Source organism: Apteryx mantelli, chromosome 2, assembly GCF_036417845.1.
Source record: "Apteryx mantelli isolate bAptMan1 chromosome 2, bAptMan1.hap1, whole genome shotgun sequence".
In the NCBI taxonomy this organism is placed as follows: Eukaryota; Metazoa; Chordata; class Aves; order Apterygiformes; family Apterygidae; genus Apteryx; species Apteryx mantelli.
Window position 1 is genome coordinate 143,617,516 of NC_089979.1, and position 21,606 is coordinate 143,639,121.

General features: G+C 36.7%; 1 protein-coding gene across 3 annotated transcripts; it reads left to right on the plus strand.

Moving 5' to 3' along the window:
• The first annotated feature begins 5,098 nt into the window (after positions 1-5,098).
• Positions 5,099-21,388, plus strand: LOC106483514 (1-aminocyclopropane-1-carboxylate synthase-like protein 1). 3 transcript variants are annotated; one of them, XM_013941476.2, is made up of 14 exons: positions 5,099-5,601; positions 5,817-5,876; positions 6,766-6,836; positions 7,656-7,725; positions 8,929-8,995; positions 10,590-10,687; positions 11,341-11,418; positions 14,227-14,327; positions 16,102-16,188; positions 17,379-17,424; positions 19,133-19,274; positions 19,365-19,507; positions 19,667-19,820; positions 20,583-21,388. In XM_013941476.2, the coding sequence occupies exons 1-14, from the start codon at positions 5,452-5,454 to the stop codon at positions 20,768-20,770; spliced, it is 1,455 nt and encodes a 484-aa protein (XP_013796930.2). In that variant the 5' UTR covers positions 5,099-5,451; the 3' UTR covers positions 20,771-21,388. The 3 variants fall into 3 exon arrangements, with proteins under 3 accessions (XP_013796930.2, XP_067147801.1, XP_067147800.1); XM_067291700.1 differs by having other exon boundaries at positions 5,099-5,370; positions 5,817-6,836; XM_067291699.1 differs by lacking the exons at positions 5,099-5,601; positions 14,227-14,327 and adding an exon at positions 14,932-15,017 and having other exon boundaries at positions 5,714-5,876.
• The last annotated feature ends 218 nt before the right edge of the window (positions 21,389-21,606 follow it).

Genomic DNA, 21,606 nt, shown 5'->3' on the forward strand with positions numbered 1-21,606 from the left:
ATCAAAATTCTATCTTCACAAGTTGCATAGCACTTATACATTCTGTTTAAAAAAAAAAAGGAAAGAAAAAAAAAAAGACAAACCAAGATCACTGCATCTTGTCTTCTGCCACTATTTATTATTCAAAAGAGTATCATAGTTGTGAGATGCAATTTATATTCCTATCCCCATCATTTATTTTGGAGGCCGTTCAAGAACATCTCTATATGGAAACTCTCTAATTTTCATCCTGAATTTATTCACAACTACTTTATATACATTTTACCAATATTGATGTGGGGGAGAAGAAGGGGGAGTTGGTTGGTTGTTTTTACTAATCTTCCTTCCCTAGAATTTACCTCCCTGAGGTAATTAGGTAACATTCATTTTTCCCTCTCCCCTCTTTTTTTAAGACTTCTTTCATAGCAGTCACTGTCGTCACGTGCCTTTTCACACCTGTATTGCTTTGGGCCACTGGGCATTCTGTGATCACCTTTCTGTGATCAAATAATAGGCCCATTTTTTTCCTATGACCACTACTCAGTTACATTAGTAGTAGTAGCCTTCCTCAAACCTCTTCTAAATGTTTGGTTATGTAGTCCCACTGTATGCTCCAGTCCCTTATTTCATTCATTTAAATATATAAGTAATTACAAGAACACGTTACAATATTGAGCATATGATTATATTGTTTACTGCTCTTCACATTTAGAATCATTTAAAATAGCATACTATATTTCAATGCCAAAAATTATCTTGTAAAGTTGAAAAGAAAAGTACGTCTGCATTAGGCTACACACAGAGGTCCTGTCAGCGCTCAATCAGAATTAGGAACTATGCTGTCTTACAAAATGTTCTTGAAAAATAGGATGCGTAGGTTCAAAATCTGGTCTCCAAATTTGCTCTTTCTTTCTACATGCAGGGAATTTCACCACTGTGCTGAACTAAGTCAGGTATATATGCATAACCTTGACTGATGCCTTGGATAATATCATTTGATCCATGAAAGGAGGTCACTATAAATAACTAGTTGTTGTTAGGTAATCTTCAGTGATACATCTGAATTACATTACTATCACTACTCAAAAGATGCAGAGTATTTAAAAGAAGCATATCTAAGCTCTGTTAGAGTTATATAATTCATACAGGGAGTGTAAGAGCAGTAGCTAAATGGACGATAATTCCCTTCTATACAAGCATTGTATGGGAAACATCGATTGGATGGTGGAGACTTTTGCACAATGCCCTGTATTAAGAGGTATGCCAGGAGTGAAAAGGGGCAATAAGAAAGTTTATCTTTTATATTATATAAAGCAATGAGGATCTCTGCTGCAGTGGATCATGAAAATATCACAAGCAGTCTGTGGATATCTAATGTGAGCCTTTGGGCTGCTCTGCTTTCCACAAAGCCTCCTCCACTTTGTCAAGAAAAAAAAAAAAGGGGGGGGTGCAGTGGTGGGTATTACACTGGTATATGACAGTGGTATTACACTGTCATAAAATAATTTAACCAGTTATATGGTCAACAAAAACATACATAATGATAGAACAATGTTTTAGTGGAACTGGACTGAGACCATGAACTACTTTGAAATAAGTCACCCACAGTGACTTGTAATGCCTCCCTGCTAATCTCATCTGTCATTTCTGACTCCGTGAAGTGACACAGAATTCAGGTTTTTCTGGGTATTTGTTACAAAGAGTACGAGAGGTTGGTAACCTAGGGTAGCTTTTTCTTTTCTCTTGTCTGTTGTCACTAACATAGTCAGCTGTCACTGACCTTTCCTCAACTGCCAACCAGTCTTTCCTTGAAGTTGAGGGACTTCTTCAGAAATGAGTGATAAATATAGATGTGAACACTTGTCTTGTTTCTAACATGGAAGAGATTATATTACTTAATATAGTATAATATAGGAATAATATAATAAGATAATATAGAAATAATAGGAACTTTATTTCCACTATCGCCCCATAATTTTTTCTGAAAAAGTGTTTAGGCAACTTTAAATGTAAAAATTATTTGTTTGGAGCTATCTCCTTACTGGTAAGTAGCTGATACATCTTTCAAATACTGACTTGGAAAAATGGACCTATTATTGAATGATCCAAAGTTACAGATTGAATCTGTTGATGACTACTGACAAAAAGCTTAAAATATGGTTTCACTGCATTCTAACAAATATTTGTTTTGAAAGTAAGGTGTTGAAAGCAAGTTTCTGTGAAAAGATGACATAAATGGGGTCAGTTCTGCCAAATGCTGATTTAATCAGTGCAATTAACTGTACTGAAAAGCTCAGGTATTTGAATATTGAGGGGATTTAGTAATTCCTTAAATCATAATCTGCCAGACTTGCTTTTCCAAGAATTAGGAACACTGAATACCATCCACTGTGTTAAGTCCTTTCATTGTTATGCTATTTTGCCATAAATCACACGTTTTTGTTTGGGAAACAGAATTTCAGTTGCACAGTAAAAATTCCACAAAATATTTATTGTATACCGTTGTTCCTTTCCCAAAGAAAAAAAAAATATAAAAGATTTCCTAACCTGCTTAAAATGAAATTAAAAGATAAACATCATCTGCTCAGGCTTAGATTACATTAGTGTTATGTTTCATAATAGACGTCACCAGCTAGAACTCAGTTTGACAGTATTTTAAGCATGACAGTTAACAGCCTGGTTATAACTTGCACAAATTTTTTGATTTACATTAGGTTTGAAAAGTCCTCTGCTCAGCCAAACAAATCTAAATTTGGTGTGGAACAATCTAAACTTAAAGTGGTACAGGGAGTTTCCCCTCACTTCTGGCATCAGAGAAGCAATGTAAAATTCCTCCAGCCCTAAAGTAAACCTTTTGAAATAAAATTTCAAGACTTGCATTGTATGCGTTTAATTTTTCATAGGATATTTTACCAAAATTAACAGGGGTGTGTGTGTGGGTGTGTGTGTGCAAAATGAAGTAATACACAGTTAACTCTTATTATTATGAGTCTTAATTTATCATCTTTACTTGTTATCTAATTTATTTCATAACTCTTAGTTATTATAAAAATAGAAAAAAATGCTGTATTATTACATAAGGATTTGGTAATTTAATATTTAATATCTGATAACCTCATACTGTTCTTATATAGCAGGGTGAGAGCCAAGCCTTTTCAGGGAGCCAGAATAGCAATCAAAATATTAAGCAGTGTAGGAACTTGGAAATGACCAGAACAAGAAGGGAAACTCTTGCATGAATTAGATTGGTATTTGCAGCATTAACCCTATGGAATGAAGTTAGGAGACTGGACTACGGTTTGTTAACATTGACAGGTAGGAATTCACTCTGCCATAGGAATCATTTGGGAATAACCCATTTATAGCTCTCACTTGAGAACCTTAGCTGATGAGGCTAAGGTGGTTTGGCAGAGGTATTTTAAATTAGTACTTCTTCCAAGTATATTTCATTGCAACAGTTTTGTAGAGTCTTTGCTGCAGTTATATGCCCTCTCTTAAAAGTGAGCCATCTGTTGACATAGTCTTGGCTTCAGATATAAGTGTGGGTTAAGTGAAGTACTTTGCATTGGAAGCGCAAGGGAGGCGGGAACTTGGCCACATGATAATGTGTTCTGTTTCAGTACAGCTGTTGTCATATATACTAAGTTTAATGGTTATTGACTAATATCCAGCTCTGCCTCAATTACAGAATTTTGAGACATTAGTTCTATCATAATTCTCTTTTAGACTTTAGCAAGTCATTTACCTGAGTATTTATCTCTTTGCATTAGCATATGTACAATGTGATTATAACTGTAAAAATCTTGCTTCAAGGAACAATTGCTTTAGTTTTCCCATTTCTAAAATAGACCAAAGGATAACAAGCTGTACTAGCTATACTGAAGCAAAAATCTATTGAAAAATGTATAGCAGTGCAGTCTCAGTGATGCAGCAGAGAGGCTTGGGATAAAATACTTTCAGATCCTTGGATGGTATCTGGTAAATGCTAAATCAGTTAGCTGGTATTCAGGTCACAAGTGTAAGTCAGACTAATAAAAATGAAGTGTGAAAATTCTTCCTCCATATCCGTTAGCAGCTGGTGGAGCTTTTGTAACACTTCCAAGAATGCTGCCTTCCCGAAATGTTATACAGCAGCTGTATCATATTAGCTGCTATTAGATAACCAGGGTAGATTTGGATCTCTTAGCAGTGCTGTCCCCAGCTAGTCTCCAAAAAACTTTTTTTTTATATATATAGCTTGAATTAGGTGAAATAATTAGCCATGAATACTAGCTCAGGGGAAAGATCCCTTTGGGTCTCCTGTGTGTGAAAAGAAGACCTCCTCTTTCTTCACTGGTCACATAAACTCAGCTCTTAAGGTTCTGCAGCAGTGATTATTACCTGACTTGGGCACAGGAACAACACAGTGGGTACCTTGTGGAGACCCAGTGGATAAGTGGACATTGGCACAAGGATTTGATGCATCAAAAACTGCCTAGTAAGGGCATATAGTCGCTGAGTGATTTCCCTTACTGTCAGAGATCAGCAGTTTTGTAGAAAAACAGGGAAATATTTGAAATCACCTACAAAATCCTGTCAATGTCACATGATATAATTCCAGCAAAAGCATAGCTAGGATTAAAACCATCCTTGTGATTTTGTGGCATTTTTCTTTTGGGAAGATATTTGGATTCCTCAGCCAAACTAGCTGAAAATTTAATGCTAATCTCTGTCCCTAGTCTTTGCCAAGTTTCAGGGAACAGTCACCTAAATTATGTCTTAATAATACATATTACTTTGATACCACTTAAATACACTACTTGTATCTTGTCAAAGTACTGCTTAAACAGTTATATAACTAGAACAGCATGACCTTGCTTAGATATTAAAAAGCTACAACAGGAGCTTTTTGGTGCGTAATAGTTCTAGTTGTCAACAGTTAACAGGCAGCCCGTTTTCTAACACCCATTTTTCTAGGAGTTACTTGCCATTTTATAAGTAAGTGTCAAAAATATCTAAAAGACATGATTTAATTTTAAAAGAACAAAATATCCTTAACTAAAAAGACAGTGTGTAAAACATAGACACGGAAAGAAACGCTTGGAAGTCAGTGTGTTGAAACCTTTTCTTCCTCCGGACGCTGGGGAGGAAGCGATGGGCTCTGCCCACGCCAGCGCCCCTCCTCTCCCGGCGGCCCCAGCTCTCCCTTCGCTTCTCGTCATCCTGCCAGAGCAGCCGTCCAGGTGCTGCAGGTCTCTAGCGGAGCAAAGACCAAACCCGGCTTAGCGAAGACCGTCGGTCTGAAGTAGCAACCTGCCTGCCAGGCAGTGGGTCACGTTAGAGGCGTGGGGTTCGCTGCTCTCCTGGCTGTAACTGGTGCCGGCAGCCTCGTACCGCGTCGGACGCCGTCCGGTCAGTGCCGCCAGGGCAGGCTGGGGGCGGCAGCGGCGCCCGGGCCGGCGGCGAGCGCGGGACCGCCGTGCCGCACGGAGGATGAGCGGCGGCGGTGCCCTGCCGGCCGCAGCCCCGGAGCGGGCTCTGTCCGCCCGCGGCGCCCGCATCGCCGCCAGCGCCCCCGGGCTGCTGGACAAGGGCTTCGCCCTGTACGTCGCGGACCCCTTCGATCGCCGCCTCAATCCTCAGGTGCGGCTGGGGGCTCCATCCGCTGTGGCTGGGGGGGTCCGGCGAACGGGCATCCTCACACCCAAAAACACACCGTCAGCATCGGCACCCAGGAGTTTCTGTAGGCGCTCCTGGCCGGCAGAGACGCTTCAAGTGCGACAAACTCAGAATGAGAACTAAACTAATGCTCTTCTAGTCATGTAATGATATTATTTACTAATAGTAATTTCTTTCAGGGCATTCTGAATTTGGGAACGAGTGAGAACAAACTTTGCTATGATTTAATAGAGGAGAGAGTAAGTGTTGCTGTCTTCTGACTAATTTGGATTTAGCTGCCGGTTGGTTCTTGACAATTTTGTGGTGTCTGGTTAACAAATAATTTATCACAGAAAAGGTAACATCTACCGTAGCATACTGCCAGTGCTGTGATTAACAGCTTTCACAAATAAGCGTGCTTTGTATGTGCTGCTCAGGTTTCATGTTTGGAAATGCTTTGCAAAGTAATATTTACACTGAAAACCTGCCTCTGGTTGAAAGCCAAAATCATTTTATTTTTGCTTAAACTTCACTCACATTTGATTGAACATGTTCTCTAACCTTTAAACAGAAATCATGTGAGATTCCGTTCCTGTTTTAACAGAAAATCTTGTCTGGGAATGGTAGCTTTCAAGAAGTGTATTTCTGAGGGAAAAATTATGGCCTAGTAAGTGGCTCACTTTTCTGCTGTGGCAAAGCCAAAGCTTAAGGTTACTGTCATTTTTTTCCTGCTGGTTGAGAAGCTAATCAAAATTGATGTTTGAATTAAAAATTAATGTTGTAAATATTGACAGATTTGGTTGGGTTTTGACATATTTCAAAAGTAATGCATAATTTCCTAGCTGGTATGCTTTTTCTCAATGTGATATTCAGGATTTGTTTTAATGCATGACAGAGCAATCAAAGAATTCTTTCTTTCGTGATTTTCTTCCATTGTTTTGATGATGTTTTAATGTCGTTGCTGTCTAATACCTTAAAACTAAAAAAGCGACGTGCAAAATATGAGCATAATTGTTACTCATGAATTTTTATGTTCTCCACTTCTTTAATGTTACTGAATAATGATTTTTTAAAAAATAAATATGGTACAGCAGAACAGAAATGCCCAAGAATATAGTGTTCTGCCATATATCTCTTTTATGTAATTAGCTCAAAAGACTTGACATGAATTATCTGGAGCCTGAACTTTTCCACTATTCTGATACACAAGGTACTAAAAGGTAAGAAGTCAGTTTTCCCCTTTTCCACACTGGTTGTGTTCAGTGCTAGTGGTGGCTTATGTCAAGCTGGCTGTTGTTTCACTTTTGGTAAACCTGAAGGCTAGATGAATTAATGTTAGTGGCTTGATGACACGTTTTCTGTTTCCTGCTCAGGAGTTGCTTTTCTGGTTTTTTGCTTTGTTTTTTCCACCTGTCTTTACTGTACAAAAAACAACCAAAATTCCTAAGGTCTTGTTGTCATGTTGGCAAGAAAGAGAGCACATATGGACAGTTCTTCCAGAGCTCATGATAGCTTCTTGGAATGACTTATTCTAGACTTAGTGAGGGATAAACTAGAACTCTGTGTGCTGCAAAAAGTAGAGGTAAAATATTGGCTCCATGAAGATCAGTAGGAACTCTACCATTGCCTTTATTAGGGTTGAAGGTCTGTCCTGATCTAATGTTCATTTACTCAGGTTTCACTGTTCCTGGTGCCCAAATTCTTGTCCTGTCTCCAGAAAGAGATTCTACCCAGCCTCAAAGACGCTTCTTTATTTGCTAGTTTTTCTGGAAATACTAGTTGAGTCACAGTCACTGTTATTCAAGGTAACAGATGGCTCCTATGCTCTTTTACCTCAAGAACTGTAGCATGCTGGATATCTGTGGAAATAATATCATTTAATCTGTAGGAAAAACAAAATCTTCAAGGCTTTTATAAGCCTTGTATTATGTACGGATTATGCATTGTTCTATTTTTGGTAAACTTTCTTCTGTGTGTGATTTGTGTTTTTTTTCTGAGATATATGTGATTACGTAGTTGACTTTAATTCTGTATTTCAGCTTCAGAGAAGAAATTGCCAAATTTCTGACAGACTATGCTAGAGCTGCAGAAGCACTGAATCCAGAACATGTAAGACAAGTGCTTTAGCTTTGCATTCTGTTTTTCTTAAATTGATAAGAGTTGAGTAAATCTGTACACATATGTCAACAAGATACTACAGGAGGAATTCCTGTAGGACAGAAGTCTTCTTAGCGTAATTTTTTGTTGAAAAAGTGGGCAACATGTAGCTCTCAAGCACTTAATATGAAGGGGATGTAATAGCGTGGGTTTTTCACTCTGTTTTTTTGAATGAAAGTCTAGGGTTTATATGCTGTGAGTTGTAAACTGAAAATTGCCAAACTCATGGGGAAAAGGTGTAGGGAGAAGTTCTGAAGTACTTTCAGAAAGTTGTTATATTCTTCTGTTCCCACAGCAATGCAGAAAGCAAAAGTAGAAACTATGAACTGTACAAAGGGGGATTCCCTCTCCTGTAGTTTCAAGACTTGTGAATAGCTTCTAAAGTTAATAAATGACAACAACATGTAGAAATACAAATGCAACTTCCTAACTCATTTTTGTGGAACTTCGACTTTAGGTTGGAGTGGCATGTGCAGAATAAGATGTAGCTAATACATGCATTGGTCATTTCTTAGCTGGTTTAGGATTAAGACTTTTCTGCTTGTTTATGGATATTGAGTATTTACTGTAGCTGAAATACCTTCTGTTAAGTTCCTCCAGCAGTTGGAAGGTAGAAACATGTTTCTGTTCTTTGTGTGTCTCTCTCCAACCTTTATGTCTCCAACCTTTCTTTGACTTTCATTTTTAAACTGGGAAGGAAGAGAAAGAGAGACCATATTGCAATCCTAGACATTTTGGAAAAAGTATTCCCAGTGGATAATAGTTCTAAGTGTTTGCCAAACTACAGGCCTCCCTGGATTCACCAACAGGGTGTGAATGCAAAGCCAAACACCTAAAAATACTGTGGGCTTTGTTTTGTTTTTATTCTGCAGGAATGTAAGCAATCCTTTTCAATTATTCAGGAAAACCTAGACTGGAGGTGGGAAGGGAGATTGCAATGACATATTTAAGAAGACCTTAACTTTAGTAGAATGACTGGTTTAAACTTTGCATGTAACACTTTAGTTTACCAGAAAGTGTGCTTCAAAAACTATTTTTTTTAATCAAAACTCTTACTAAAGCTTGCAGTAATCTATCTTAGTCATCTAAATGTTACCTTCAAACTAGACAGGCACAGGTATTTCTGCTATTGTGAGTTCGTACTACTCTTTTTAGATCACTGTTATGAGTGGCTGTTGTGCTGTTTTTGCTACACTGTCAACTGTATTATGTGACCCTTGTGGTGAGTAAAAAATGATTATTTTTATTTGGAAACTTTAGTTAGCAGTGAATCTAATAGTATTGTGATTTATGACAGCCTACTTTTATTATAACTGACTGAATGAAGCGACACATGGTATTTTTTTGTCACTAGCAGAGTGTCTTTTTAATAATGCCTTTGATTATTTCTAGAACCATGGAAAATTTTTGAGGTATCAGCAGGCCCACTTGCTTTCTGGGATACAATCTGTAGCTTTCTGAGAAGAGTGTTATGGGAAGGGGAGAATGGCATCAAGAGAAGGCAAAGTGCATTTTGACAAGTCATGAGAAAAAGAGGTGGGAACCATGAAGTAGGCTGGTATACAAGGGAGACAGATGGGCTGGATTGAAATCAGGGACCCAGAGAAAACTTAGCTAACAGGGTAAGGAAAAAATATAGAAAGAATTTGGGACAGGGGAGCAGAGTTGCAGCAAAAAAGGGGTTCTTTGTCAAATAAGAATGGTGTTGAAGAGGAAGCACAGGGGAATGGAAAGCAGAAGGAATGGAGGTCTGGGAAACATGGTGCTCTCAGCAGAAATAGACGGTAGAAGGAAAAAAAGACCACAGCAAGGGAAAATGTCTGCATGTCTGGTTTGGAGTGGAGGAAGGAGAGTGGGTATGTAGGGCAGTAGAGAATGGGAAATCCGTTAAGACCTGCCAAAAAGGGAAGGTGAGCAAGATGAGTTATATTTCCTCCAGCACAAGAGGCTGTGCCCCCCATAGCACCCTGTTACTGGATGCCAAGAAGCCCTGACAGGGGAGAATGGAGTATTGGGGGGAACCTCATGTGGTGCGATGACTTCAGCTTATAGGTGATAAAAAAGGTGTGAAATGAGTGAGTTTTGCTTAGCTTTAAAATGATAAAGAAAATGCCTATCAAAGGCTACTTGTAAACGTATCCCATTTTAATATATTCAGATTTCATTGTATTTATTTCATTGTACACTTTTAACAGGAACTTTTCTGCTTCAACACTGACAGACTGCCTTTTAGCACTTCATTAATATAGGAAGCATACTCTTAGCCTTCACTGAAAACCTGTTACACAGGGCTTTTGCAGTATGTCCAGCGCCAATTTGGGACTACTTCACAAAAAAGACAAGGAGGCATAGAAGTTCCACAGTGCTGTAGGCTTCCTTGGCACATGACAGCACTTTGGCACCAGAATGAAGTAGTTGAGGTTTGCAGCAGTTCTGCTGAAAAGTTAATAGTAACAGCATTAACAAAATACTGACAGCATGATTGTTATTGTCATTATTATTTAAAAGATTTTAAAAGAAGCAAAGAAAACAATCGGGTCCATGGATCATATCCATTCCCTTTCACTGAAAATTTATATGACTATCAAAACCAATCTGAAACTGCAAATGTTAAGGAAGAAAATTGGGAAAGAATTCAGGTTGATTGCTAAATTTTCTGCTAAATTTTCAGTTTTGCTTAAATATTGTTTTTAGGCCACAGTAAAGGCTTTGAGATTAAATCAAATGTCAAATTCTTAGGTTGCCAGTTTGGTCTGTTAGAGTATAATGAAATAATTGCTCATGAGAAATGTTAATTCTATTTTTCATATTTTTAGATGGATATCTTATTCCAACTCCATGCTACGGTGGTATAAATTCAAAAACATGGCTATATGGTGGAATACAACCTGTTCATGTGCCCTTGTTCAGTGAGGTAAAGCTGTCTCTGAAGCCCTTTTAGAGGTAGTCTGTCTTTTTTTTCAGACTGCAGCACAACAGGGGACAGGTGTGATCAGCTGTGTAGGATCACATTTGTTCTGTACAGACTCTCCTCTGCATTGATACACTGAATTATAATTTGTGAGCTCCAAATTTGTAACTCTTACTAGAAGTAAGTTTGTTTTGTAAAACTTTTTCCCATTAATCACTGAAACATTTATTTGCTACATAGGCTGTATAACACTGGTTTCCCCTTTGAAAGCTCAGTAGTCTGAGAGGCAAAGCAAAGGGAGGTAGTATCTTTTATAAACCAAATGATACAGTCAGAGGGGAAGAAGAACCCACAAATTTTCAAGTACACAAATTCCTCTGCAAGTCGTTGAAAGTATAGTCTTGTATACGGACAATATTTAAAAAACACAATAATTGAATTACATATGAAAGACTGTTCTTGGTTTCAGATTCTGAGGTGATGATAACATTGTTGGATTGCTATTTTCCCTCCTTGAGCTAGTGCCATCAAAAGCTTGTTTTGTTTAACTTACTTATTTGCTAAAAGCCAGTCGCAATTATATTTTCGCTGGGTGGGAGTGTTTCTTCGCCATCATCTTTTTTTGTTCTTGTTGATTTTTTTTTCTTCTTCTACAGGTGACAGATGAAGAAAGTCACCCTTTCCAGTTAACAGCTGAAAAATTAGAAGCTGCACTACAGAGAGCTAAAAACCAGGTAGGAATATCATTAAATGATTTCTGATTTTCATGTTTTCCTAGTTATTTTGTAAGCAACATAACTTCCCAACATTGAACTACTTACACATTTTCATGTTTACAAATTTTCACAATCTTATAACTGGGGTGGGCCCAACTGTAGCAACAGGAATTTAATTAATTTTGTAACATGGGCAATATAATAAAATATAGAGAAACACCCTTACTCTATTTTATGAAGAACAGATCTTAATTTGTTTTTCAAGACCAAGCTTCTTCCTCAGTGGATTTTTATGGAACTTCAGTGAAGGAGCTATTCAGACTCTAAGAAGACAGAATAAGCTACTTTAATGATCCATTCCATTAATTAAAGAGATGTATCTAGTGGGATTCTGAAGGGGGCTCTTCTGAATTCCAGCTAACAAGGAGGATTGAATACCATGTACTGTAGTATCATTGGAAAGTCAGAGGGGTGGGGGAAGAATTGTTCCACTTTGAAGGCTCCTTGGAAAATGTAATTTTTCCAGAATTTAGGAAACTTCAGTAGTTCAAAATATTTAACAAATCATTTTCAGTGATTTTATTCTCATCAGTAGTGTATGAATATTATTTGTCTCATTGTGTCTCATTTTTTTTAACGCTTCCCTCTCTTTTTGGAACTGCTTTACTTAAGGAATGTTTTGTTTTCTGAGTGTCCATTACAATTGAATAGTGTTCAATAGTTTTTATTTCAGCCAAAATGTTTCAGATTCTCGTCATCTTGAAGTTCATTATCTGCAGACTTCATGGGAAATTGTAAATGCACTTAAACTCAACTGTCTGTGATCTTCCTCATAAATATCCAGCCAGAGAGAACACAGGATGAATAGTGAAACATTTTACCAAAGATGTGGTGGTAGTAGTATTAATAATGGTTTCAAGACAAGAAGTCAAATAGACTTGTGTCCTAGTCCAGGATAACAAATGAGGTTTGACAACAGGTAGAGCATACAAGTAAGGTCAGTTGTAAAGGGCAGTATTATAAGTAAGGTCACATATAAATAAAGTGGGTATTTTGGATGCATACAAGTGTGCAACAAAATTGTTGTTGTTGGGTGGGAGGGTTTGTTTTGATTTTGAGGGTTTTCTTGTTTTGGTTTGATTTAGATATGTTGAAGATCTCCTAGTTAGCTGAACTGCTCTGTCAGCATGGTGCCTATGTTTAGGTATGATCTGTATGTCTATGTCATCTTCTGTGCCCATGGCAGTCTATGTGAGATCGAGCATTCAGACAAATTGTCACTTGATCGTAGCAAAGGTATTTAGCTAGCACCCAAGCTCTGTTACTGTGGCTATCAAAATGTGAGCTGTCTGGACAAAATGCTGGATCATGAGGCACATTAAATCTTTAGAGTTAGTGTCGGTTAACTCTAGTTAACAGTTAGGCATGTCTCTGTCATTCTTCAAGAGCTGAAACTGTTCTCATGGTTAATATTACAAACATCTGTATGCATGTAATATAATAAATAGCTGGAGGAACAACTAGCAATTGAGAAAGTACCATCCCACAGCAGCTGTTCCTATGAACACTAGCTCCTCCCTCAGTATCTTCTGCTACTTAATACTTGTCAGATGTGAAATACTCTAAACTGCAAAAAACAAACTTTACTGCGTAAAGATGATATCCATGCAAGAAGTTCTTGTGGAAAAGCTGGTATTGCTTTGGGATTTACATCTTAGCTTGTTTTCAAGTAATTTCTTCCCATATCTGGAACCAAAGGCAAAAAACTGAAAGTTAATTGCCTGTTCAGTTTTTGCTCACAGTACCCATAAATGTTCAGGCAAATTATATATTGAGGGGAGAGCAAATGTCAGTGCTCCCTCATAATTGATTTTTTTTTTCTTTTCCTGGAGTTCCTGTGGAGTTGCTCTTTGCAAATAATCCTCCTTTGAAGGAGGAAGTAAAAATACTAATTTAATTTCAAGTTTATCCCAAACTTGAAGTAATAAGGCAATTCCTCATGTTGATAGAGTTTAACTCTTGAAAGTTCCTGCTGTAACTATTACAGTATTTGCCTGTGCACAATAAAAATATCTTTGTTGAATATAGCTTAGCTTAATATACATTAAAGATTTTTTTAGCAAATAGAAAGTAGATGATTTTGAGATATACCTGTAGAGTTAAAAATATGGATTATGTTTGTCTTTATAATCTGATTTTTGATCATGTGGGACTCTTCTCATTACACAGTAGAATATTTACAATCTCATATAATAGTGGGGAGAAAATTCTTTACCCAGATTTCCTTTCATCCCTCTGCACCTCTCTTAGAACACCAAATAACTAAATTTTTAACCTTTGACTTCTGCACAGTCTCTTACTTAAAAAAAAAAAAAAAGCAATGAATAATTAATTACTTAGCTGGTTGTAGAATGTGAAAGTCCAAATTCCGTTCAGCTTTCCCAATGTATATCCATAGTAACTTTGCTCAATCCTGTGAAACTATTTTGAAAGTACACCTGTAGAACCAAGAATAAATGTTAATCTGTACAACATCATAATCTTGCCTGCTGACATTGATTTTTTTTTTTCATAAGAGTGTTAACCTGATTTTCATTTGCTAATAAACTATTTAGTATGTTTCTGGGGGTAATATTGGAGAAGTTCTGAAATGAGGTGTGTAGCTGGAATCTCATTCTGTATGCTAATTATTAAAACATCTGTTTATGTGTAACTAAAAACTTTTCGAAAGCTAGCTCTTCATTGAAGAGTTGGCTAACTTACATGCTTGATAGTCCTCTGTTTGACGTCACTGGCATCTCCGACTATCAGTTTTTCTTTTTTCAGGGTATCCGAGTCAGAGCATTAATCCTGATCAACCCTCACAATCCTTTAGGGGACATTTACCCAGCACAGTTACTGAAACACTGTCTAGAGTTTGCGCACAGGTTTGAGTCCTAGTGCTGTTTGCTTGTTTTTTAATTTTCCATTATGTAATAGAGCAGTAATGAAAAATCACCTTTGGTGATCTCCTGTTCTTTGGTTTATGCGTGTTCCCAGGAGGTGGTATACAGGGTCCTGGTCATGTTTCTTGTATTGCTATCCTTTTAATTTGGCCTTTCTGGGAACTCTAAAATACGTTACTTAAGTTGGGGTCCAACAATGTGTTTCTGAATGAAAGATCTTTGGGATTTTTAATGTGTGGTTTAAACTACTAAAGCTTTTTATTTGCTTAATGATATTTCTTTATTAACCTGCTTTGATGCATGGCTCAGAAAAATGACAACAGGTGATTACCAAGGTCTTTAGCAGTAAAAAATGTAAATATGGCTAGTGTGGTCACTTGAAATGTTATCAAAATAAGAAAATAAAAAAAATTGATGGAGGAGGAGTAATTTAATTATCCAAGAGTAATTTAACTGTCTGAAGTGTCTTAGTATCTTTTATACCTACTTAATTTGAATTTGAGATTTATAGGCAATTCATTTTCCTTCAAAGGAAGATACCTCCAAGATGTCCCTTTCCTTTTCCCCATCTTTTATCTTTGCCCAGCTCAGAGCTTGCATTCGAAGCCTTAGCAGTCTCCTGAATCCTTTGGGTACTGACAGAGAAAAAATACTTCATTTTGAAAAACATCTGTGGGTTTGGTTGTTTTTTTGAAAAATGTGTACCCTTATTATTTCAATGGGCTTTTGCCAAAGAATGACTGCAAAATTCTGAACATACTTCAAAATCTAATAGTGCTTGGATAGTTTCTGACAATCATAAATAGAGTAGGTTAGTATTAATTGTTCATTATTTACCAAAGACTCCTGCTGGTTTATTTTATTTGGAAAGAGAATAACATAATGTTCCTGCATTTTTGGCGTGTTTTTTGTTTTCACAGAAACAGCAGTGGAGGTTGGTAGAGTTCAGTGCGCTATTTCCAGTTAGCAAGTTTTTTAAGTGGCACGTGTGTCTTTTTCCCGGCACAGTGCATGGATTTCAGGATGCAACCAACTTAAGTTGGTACTAAAATGTTAGAGGATAATGATTAGAAAAAAAAAATTTTATTTTTAATGTAAAAGCTGCTCTGAAACCAAGCTTCCTTTTTTGAAAAAAATATAGAAGTCAACAATCAATTTAAATGAGGTTTTGTTAGACTGGGGAACCTGTGCTACTTGGATGTTTAAAGCATTCTGCCACTTATTTGCTATTTCCGAATATGCCTAAGGCTTCCTAGTATCAAGTATGATACTTCTGTGATGGCTGCTATTTGTTGTGGCTTTCACAGCAGGAGTGTATTAGAGAGTTATCTTAAGTGATCTTAATCTAACATCTGCATTTGTTTTCAAGTTTCAGCGAATAAGTCTTGCAGGGTAAAGGGGACTATAATATACAGTTCTGTTTGTTTGAAATTTTAAATATGGTTTGGGTGGGGACCACACATAATCCTGAGAACCATTGGATTGAGCATGCAGTCAGATTTTATTTCAGATATTATGTAATGGAATGTTATTGCTGCTGAGAAATACCAGATATGTATAAATAGCTGGTGATGCACAGGTGCTTACAGTAGGTCTTGTGACCTTAAAAAGAATTGATTTGGGGGTAAAACTTGCAGGGTGAGTATAATAGCAAATAGGCATGTTTATGGGTACTTTGCCATGGCAATAGTTAATGTATATATGCAAAGACCTTTCATTTAAATATGTTAATATGCCTATGTTTCTCTATGCATAGATATGAATTGCATGTAATCATGGATGAGATATACATGCTGTCTGTTTATGGTGATGCCACCTTCACCAGTGTTCTTAGCTTAGACTGGTAAGTGTGATTTCTTAGAAGGGATTGGAAGATACTTAATCCTAAATAGAACCTATGCCATTTTTTTCAAACTTCTAGTTAGTCAATATAACTAACTCACATCCAGACCTTTGCAACTATGAGACTAGTTAATACAAGAGATGTTTTTCACAGACTGCTTTAAATGGCAGGTCTCTTGCTTCCAGCAGGTATGCATAGTATAGTAATAACAATCAAAAATAGACAGAGCCCTTAGTCATCTTGCCACTTTGCTTTTTTCTGTTGTTTCCTGTTACACAGTGTAAGGATTTCACTGTAATGCAAATGAAATTGCTAGAAGTTGTGGTTACCCGCTATAGTGGTCTCCTTCTTGACTAGTATGTTGTTGGGCTATTAGTTTCCTGGCACAGATGATGAAAAAATAAATGTTTCAAGAATATTTAAAGCTATTGGTATCTGACTAATGAAACTTCTTTCCCAAAAGTATGTGATTGTCTTTGTATAACTGCATAAGTTTCACACTGATGGTAAATTTCCAAGTCCATCTGAGTGCTACCAAGCACAGGGAGTGACTGGGTATTGTCTTACCCATACAAGAACATGAACCATAAATGAACCGTACACAAACCAGTATGAACCACGAAATCAAAATAGTTTTGTTACTATGAAAATTCACCCAATTTCATGTGTCTGAAGGAGGAAATCTCCAGCCTTGGATCTACCTACAAAAAGTTACACAAAGGAGAAAAGCCATCTTCTTCAAATAGTCCTCTGAGGTATATTTAGTTTAGTTGCACCACGCTATGCAAGTACATGCCCTAAAATGTTCAATTCTCCCTTTCATAGCCTGAAATATAGCATAGCTGAGCAAAGAATTCTTCTCCATCAAGAGCCATTTTGCACCATTTATGGAAATATAATTTTTGTTTCAATATGAGTTTGATCAATATAGTGAGAATCTGTGGGAATTTTAACTGGACCATTATGTCTTAGTGCAAATCATTTTCTTTTCTGTTTTTGTGTGTATGTGTGTGTTGTAGGATAAAGTTTTGTTACAAGATCTCTGAAAAAAAGTCGTAACACTTTAAAGGTTTATATACAAATTTTAGTAAAAATGTACTATAATTTTACATATTTAAAATTTTTTGTAACCTGTATAATTTGTTCCTCTATAACAGCAGTTCTTTTTAACTTCCTCTTTTCTCATTCAGTGTACCAGATCCAGAACGGACACATTTTATGTGGGATTTTAGCAAGGTAGGTTGATATATTATGTTTGTGTTTTAATTTATGATATTTCTCCACAAAAATTTCATGGACTATTCTGACATAATTTGGATTATAGGTGCCAAACTGAGTCTCCTTGTTTATTTTTCTTCTTCAATGGTCTAAAATTTGTTAAAGTATGGAGTTTACTTTGTGATCTACTCAACAGAAAAAATTAATGCTTATGTATTAAAGGCATTGCTTGGCATTGCTTATTGCTGTATTTGGTGTGGGGAAGCATAGTAAAAGTTGAAACATTTCAGATCTGTAGCATTCTGCCTTTCCTTGTCTTGGAGGGAACTGTAAACTGATGACTGCTTAGAAACAACAGTGAGATATAATGGGGACAGAGGAAGGGTACAAGGCAGGTGTGTTTTCAGTCGTTGGCCTCTAAGGCAACCTTGGTAAAGTCACTAACTTCTCTTTCGTTATTGCTGTCTATATCTGGAGATAATTAACACGCATACAATGTTACCAGTTTATCTAAGAAGCCCATAATGCTTCAAGAATGGGTTAACAATTCTCTAAAAATTCTGTTCTCTATTTTCTCTAAAAATTCTCTGTGTAACTATGTTTACCATTTTTTGTTGGCTTGGCAGCATGTTGCCTTCACCTTCTCCTTCCCCTTCACTCCTTCCCTTCCCCTCGCCTGCCACACAGTAGTTTTGAAGTTGCTGCCTGTTTTTTATCACACTGGGGACTCCATTTGGCCACGTGTGAGTTTGCTCCAGAATTTCAGAAATTATATGCTTCCAGCTCATGTTATGAGTGTAAAACTCCATAGCTAATCATTTGTTTATCAGTCCTTTCACACTTGAATAGATAGCACAGACGATTTTGTGTGGAGAACATTTTCAAGGTTTTTGTATTAGAAGTGAACGCTTGGTATGCTACATAATTTTACAGCTCCCACTGCGAAGTGGGATTTATTGGGTACTTTACTGGGTGGGCAGTGTTTTGGCTGCTTTTTTTTTTATTATGGGAAGGACCAGTCCTTGCACTGTATATTAAAATGATCATTTCTAGATGTGGCACAGTAGTCAATATTTTTAATTTTAATGTTACTATATAGTTGCTATCCTAAATTTCTTGGGATTGATCTTTCATTCTCTATGTGACTAATGATTTCCTTGCCTCTAATGGGAGTTTTGCTCAAGAAGAACAAAAGGCAAGTTTCATAAATATTAAGAATAGTGTATTGTTTTTATCAGTATTATGTACAAATATATTGATAGATACTGCTTTCCATCAAGTTGGTAGTACAGGTTAAGCAACTTGCAAGAATAGAAAGCTGGACTTCGTGCCTTGCACAGCGAGACATATGGCTTCCTGCTTAAGGACTCAGGGAAAGTTTATGTTAATATGTTTATGTTATTGCATACTTATGTAGATTTGGAAACACTTATGAACAGTGACTGTTGCAGATCACAGGTTTAAACAGCCAATATTGACAATTCCATTGACAATTTATTCTCTGTATTTACTCGTCTGTTCTCAATAGTTTTAAGATTCTTCTTACTGTGTCATCAAATGTTATTATTGCAGGGTAGGAAAGTTTTATTTTGCCACACAGTTGATGTGGCAGTCTAATTTTTCTGAGAATTTCTTTCCTATATAACATAATGACTGTAGATGGTGGTTTGATAAAATACAAGCATAAAGTAAAAATTTTACCTCTCTCTTCTTTTTGTCCTCCAAGGATTTTGGTATGAGTGGTATCAGAGTTGGAGTACTGTATACCAGAAATCATGAAATTCAGAAAGCTGTGAATCAACTGGCTGTCTTCCATGGCTGTCCTGGACCTGTTCAGCATGTTCTCAGTCAATTCATTAGTGACAGAGGTTAGCCACGCTACAAATGTTTCCATTGAACTGTATTATTTTTCCTTTATAGGTAGAAATAAAACAATGCTATTTTTCTTTCTTTGGTAGATTGGTTGGATAATGTGTTTTTTCCCACCAACAAAAAGCGACTTAAAGAAGCACAGAATATTCTTGTGGATGGACTTGCAGATGTTGGAATACCCGTGCTCAAAAGTTCAGGAGGACTGTATGTGTGGGCAGACTTCAGAAAAGTATGTAAGAAGTTTGGAAAGGGGTGGGGATATAAAACAAAAAAACAAAAAATTAGTCATGTGTGTTGTTACACACTTTAATATTAGGTCCCTGAAAATCTTTTTAAAGAATTTATGAATTTGTTCAGTCTTTAATAAAGTTTTATTTTCTCCTTTTAGTTCTTAAAATCACAGACATTTGAAGCTGAACTTGAATTATGGCAGAAGCTCCTCGAAGAAAAACTCCTGATTAGTCCTGGAAAAGCTTTCTATTGTTATGAGCCTGGATGGTTTAGATTGGTTTTCTCTGATTCTGTAGATAAAATTTACTTGTGTAAGTGTGTTTTACTTTTAATGTGTCATGAAGTAGTATGTAAGTTTTTTAGAAAAGGTAACATTACAAATCATAAGTTCAGATCTGATTGTTCTCTCTAGGCTTGTGAGTGGTGTTTTTAGAGTTTGTATAAACTGGGAAGTATTAGATTGTCCCAGAGCATAGTTTGCAAAGCATATACTTTGGATTATATTAAACCTTTAAAGTTTGCAGAGCTTCATTTTAAAAATAATTTTCAACTCTTTCAGAAGTCAGTGAACCAAATTTTATGTAATATGCTCTTTCCTCTCTCAAATTGCCCTTTATATCATGTGAGAATTCAGCAGCAACACTCATTTTTATGTGGCTCTTACATTGGATATGAAAAATTCACCCATCTCTTATGTCATAAAATACTTAATCTTGAATCAGTGCTGTACATTGTTGTCAAAAGGGTTGTTTGTGAAATAATGGGAGTAATGGGAATATAGAATCGTAAAAAAATGTATGTTGAAAGGGAACTCTCTGGTCATCTAGTACAGCATCCTGCTCAAAGCAGGGACAGTTTGTGAGCCAGAGCAGCTTGCTCAGGGCCTTCTTCAGTCAAGTTTTGAGACTGTCCAAAGATGGAGATTACCCAGCCTCTCTGAGCAACCTGTTCCAGTATTTAATCAATCTCACAGTGAAAATTATTTCCATATGTCCAGTCAGTATTTCCCTTCTGATTCCACTGTTTCTTTTGGCAAAGAGAAATTTGTAGTGAACTGTATTTCCTTTTTACAGGTATTCAGAGACTTGAGCAAATGCTGCACGCTGATGCTACTGAATCAGCTGCAAACAACATATCTTCTAATGCAGATGCTTTATGCACTCTAAAAGAAGGTTCTTCAGGCAACCCTTCAAACACACCAGGAGATGATGTCTCCCAGCTAAAAAATATACTTCTTTATTATAATCATATATGCATTTAATGACTTGGCACAATTTAGCATGCTGATGTTTACTGAGGGAGTGTATGACCAGTATTTTTGGCTGTAACCTTGGATAGCAGTCTCACTTGCTGTGGCCTGGCATTACTAAATTTGCAAGTGGAGCTGCTAAAATTGAATTTTAGGAAACTGGGCATCATGGATATTCTGAAATTAGCCCCTCTTCAGCACAGTACTCAGTTTCACTCAACTTCAAGTGTGATAAGTGTCAGTAAAATCAGAGAGTCTTATATGTATGCTTGCACAGTTGTTGAATTATGAAATTTTGAACACATTGGTAAAAATTGTTGTGCATATTACTATTGTAGACTGTGCATTTTAATCAGAAGCCTGAAAGTACTGAATTGCAGCTGATAATCAAATGTTGCTAATTTTTTTTAACTGGCAAAAAGTTTGTATGTATTCATGGGGTATCTCTTTAAGCAGTTTGAACATTACACGCATCTTTCTGAATATGCATGCTAAGTGAGTACTTTCTAAGAAAGCATTTAGCTTATTGGCTTTCCTGATCCCTTTCAGATTTTTTTGTGTGCCAAAATTCATTGCAAAATGTCAGCAGTTTGGACCAGTTTTATACATTAAATATAAAAATACCTTGGATATCTGTAATTACACTCATTTGACAGAGATGTGTGGGGACTTCTTATACTTTTTTTTTAAACTATGTACAGACTTAATTCATGATTTCTTCCAATATTTAGGTTTGGTGAGGGAAAACTGTAACTGCAAAATTAACAGACAGCTTCTGTAGAACCTCAGTAGGAGGAGTGTCTCACTGTGGTAAGCCTTATGATCCCTGAACTTGGAATTTGTGTTCC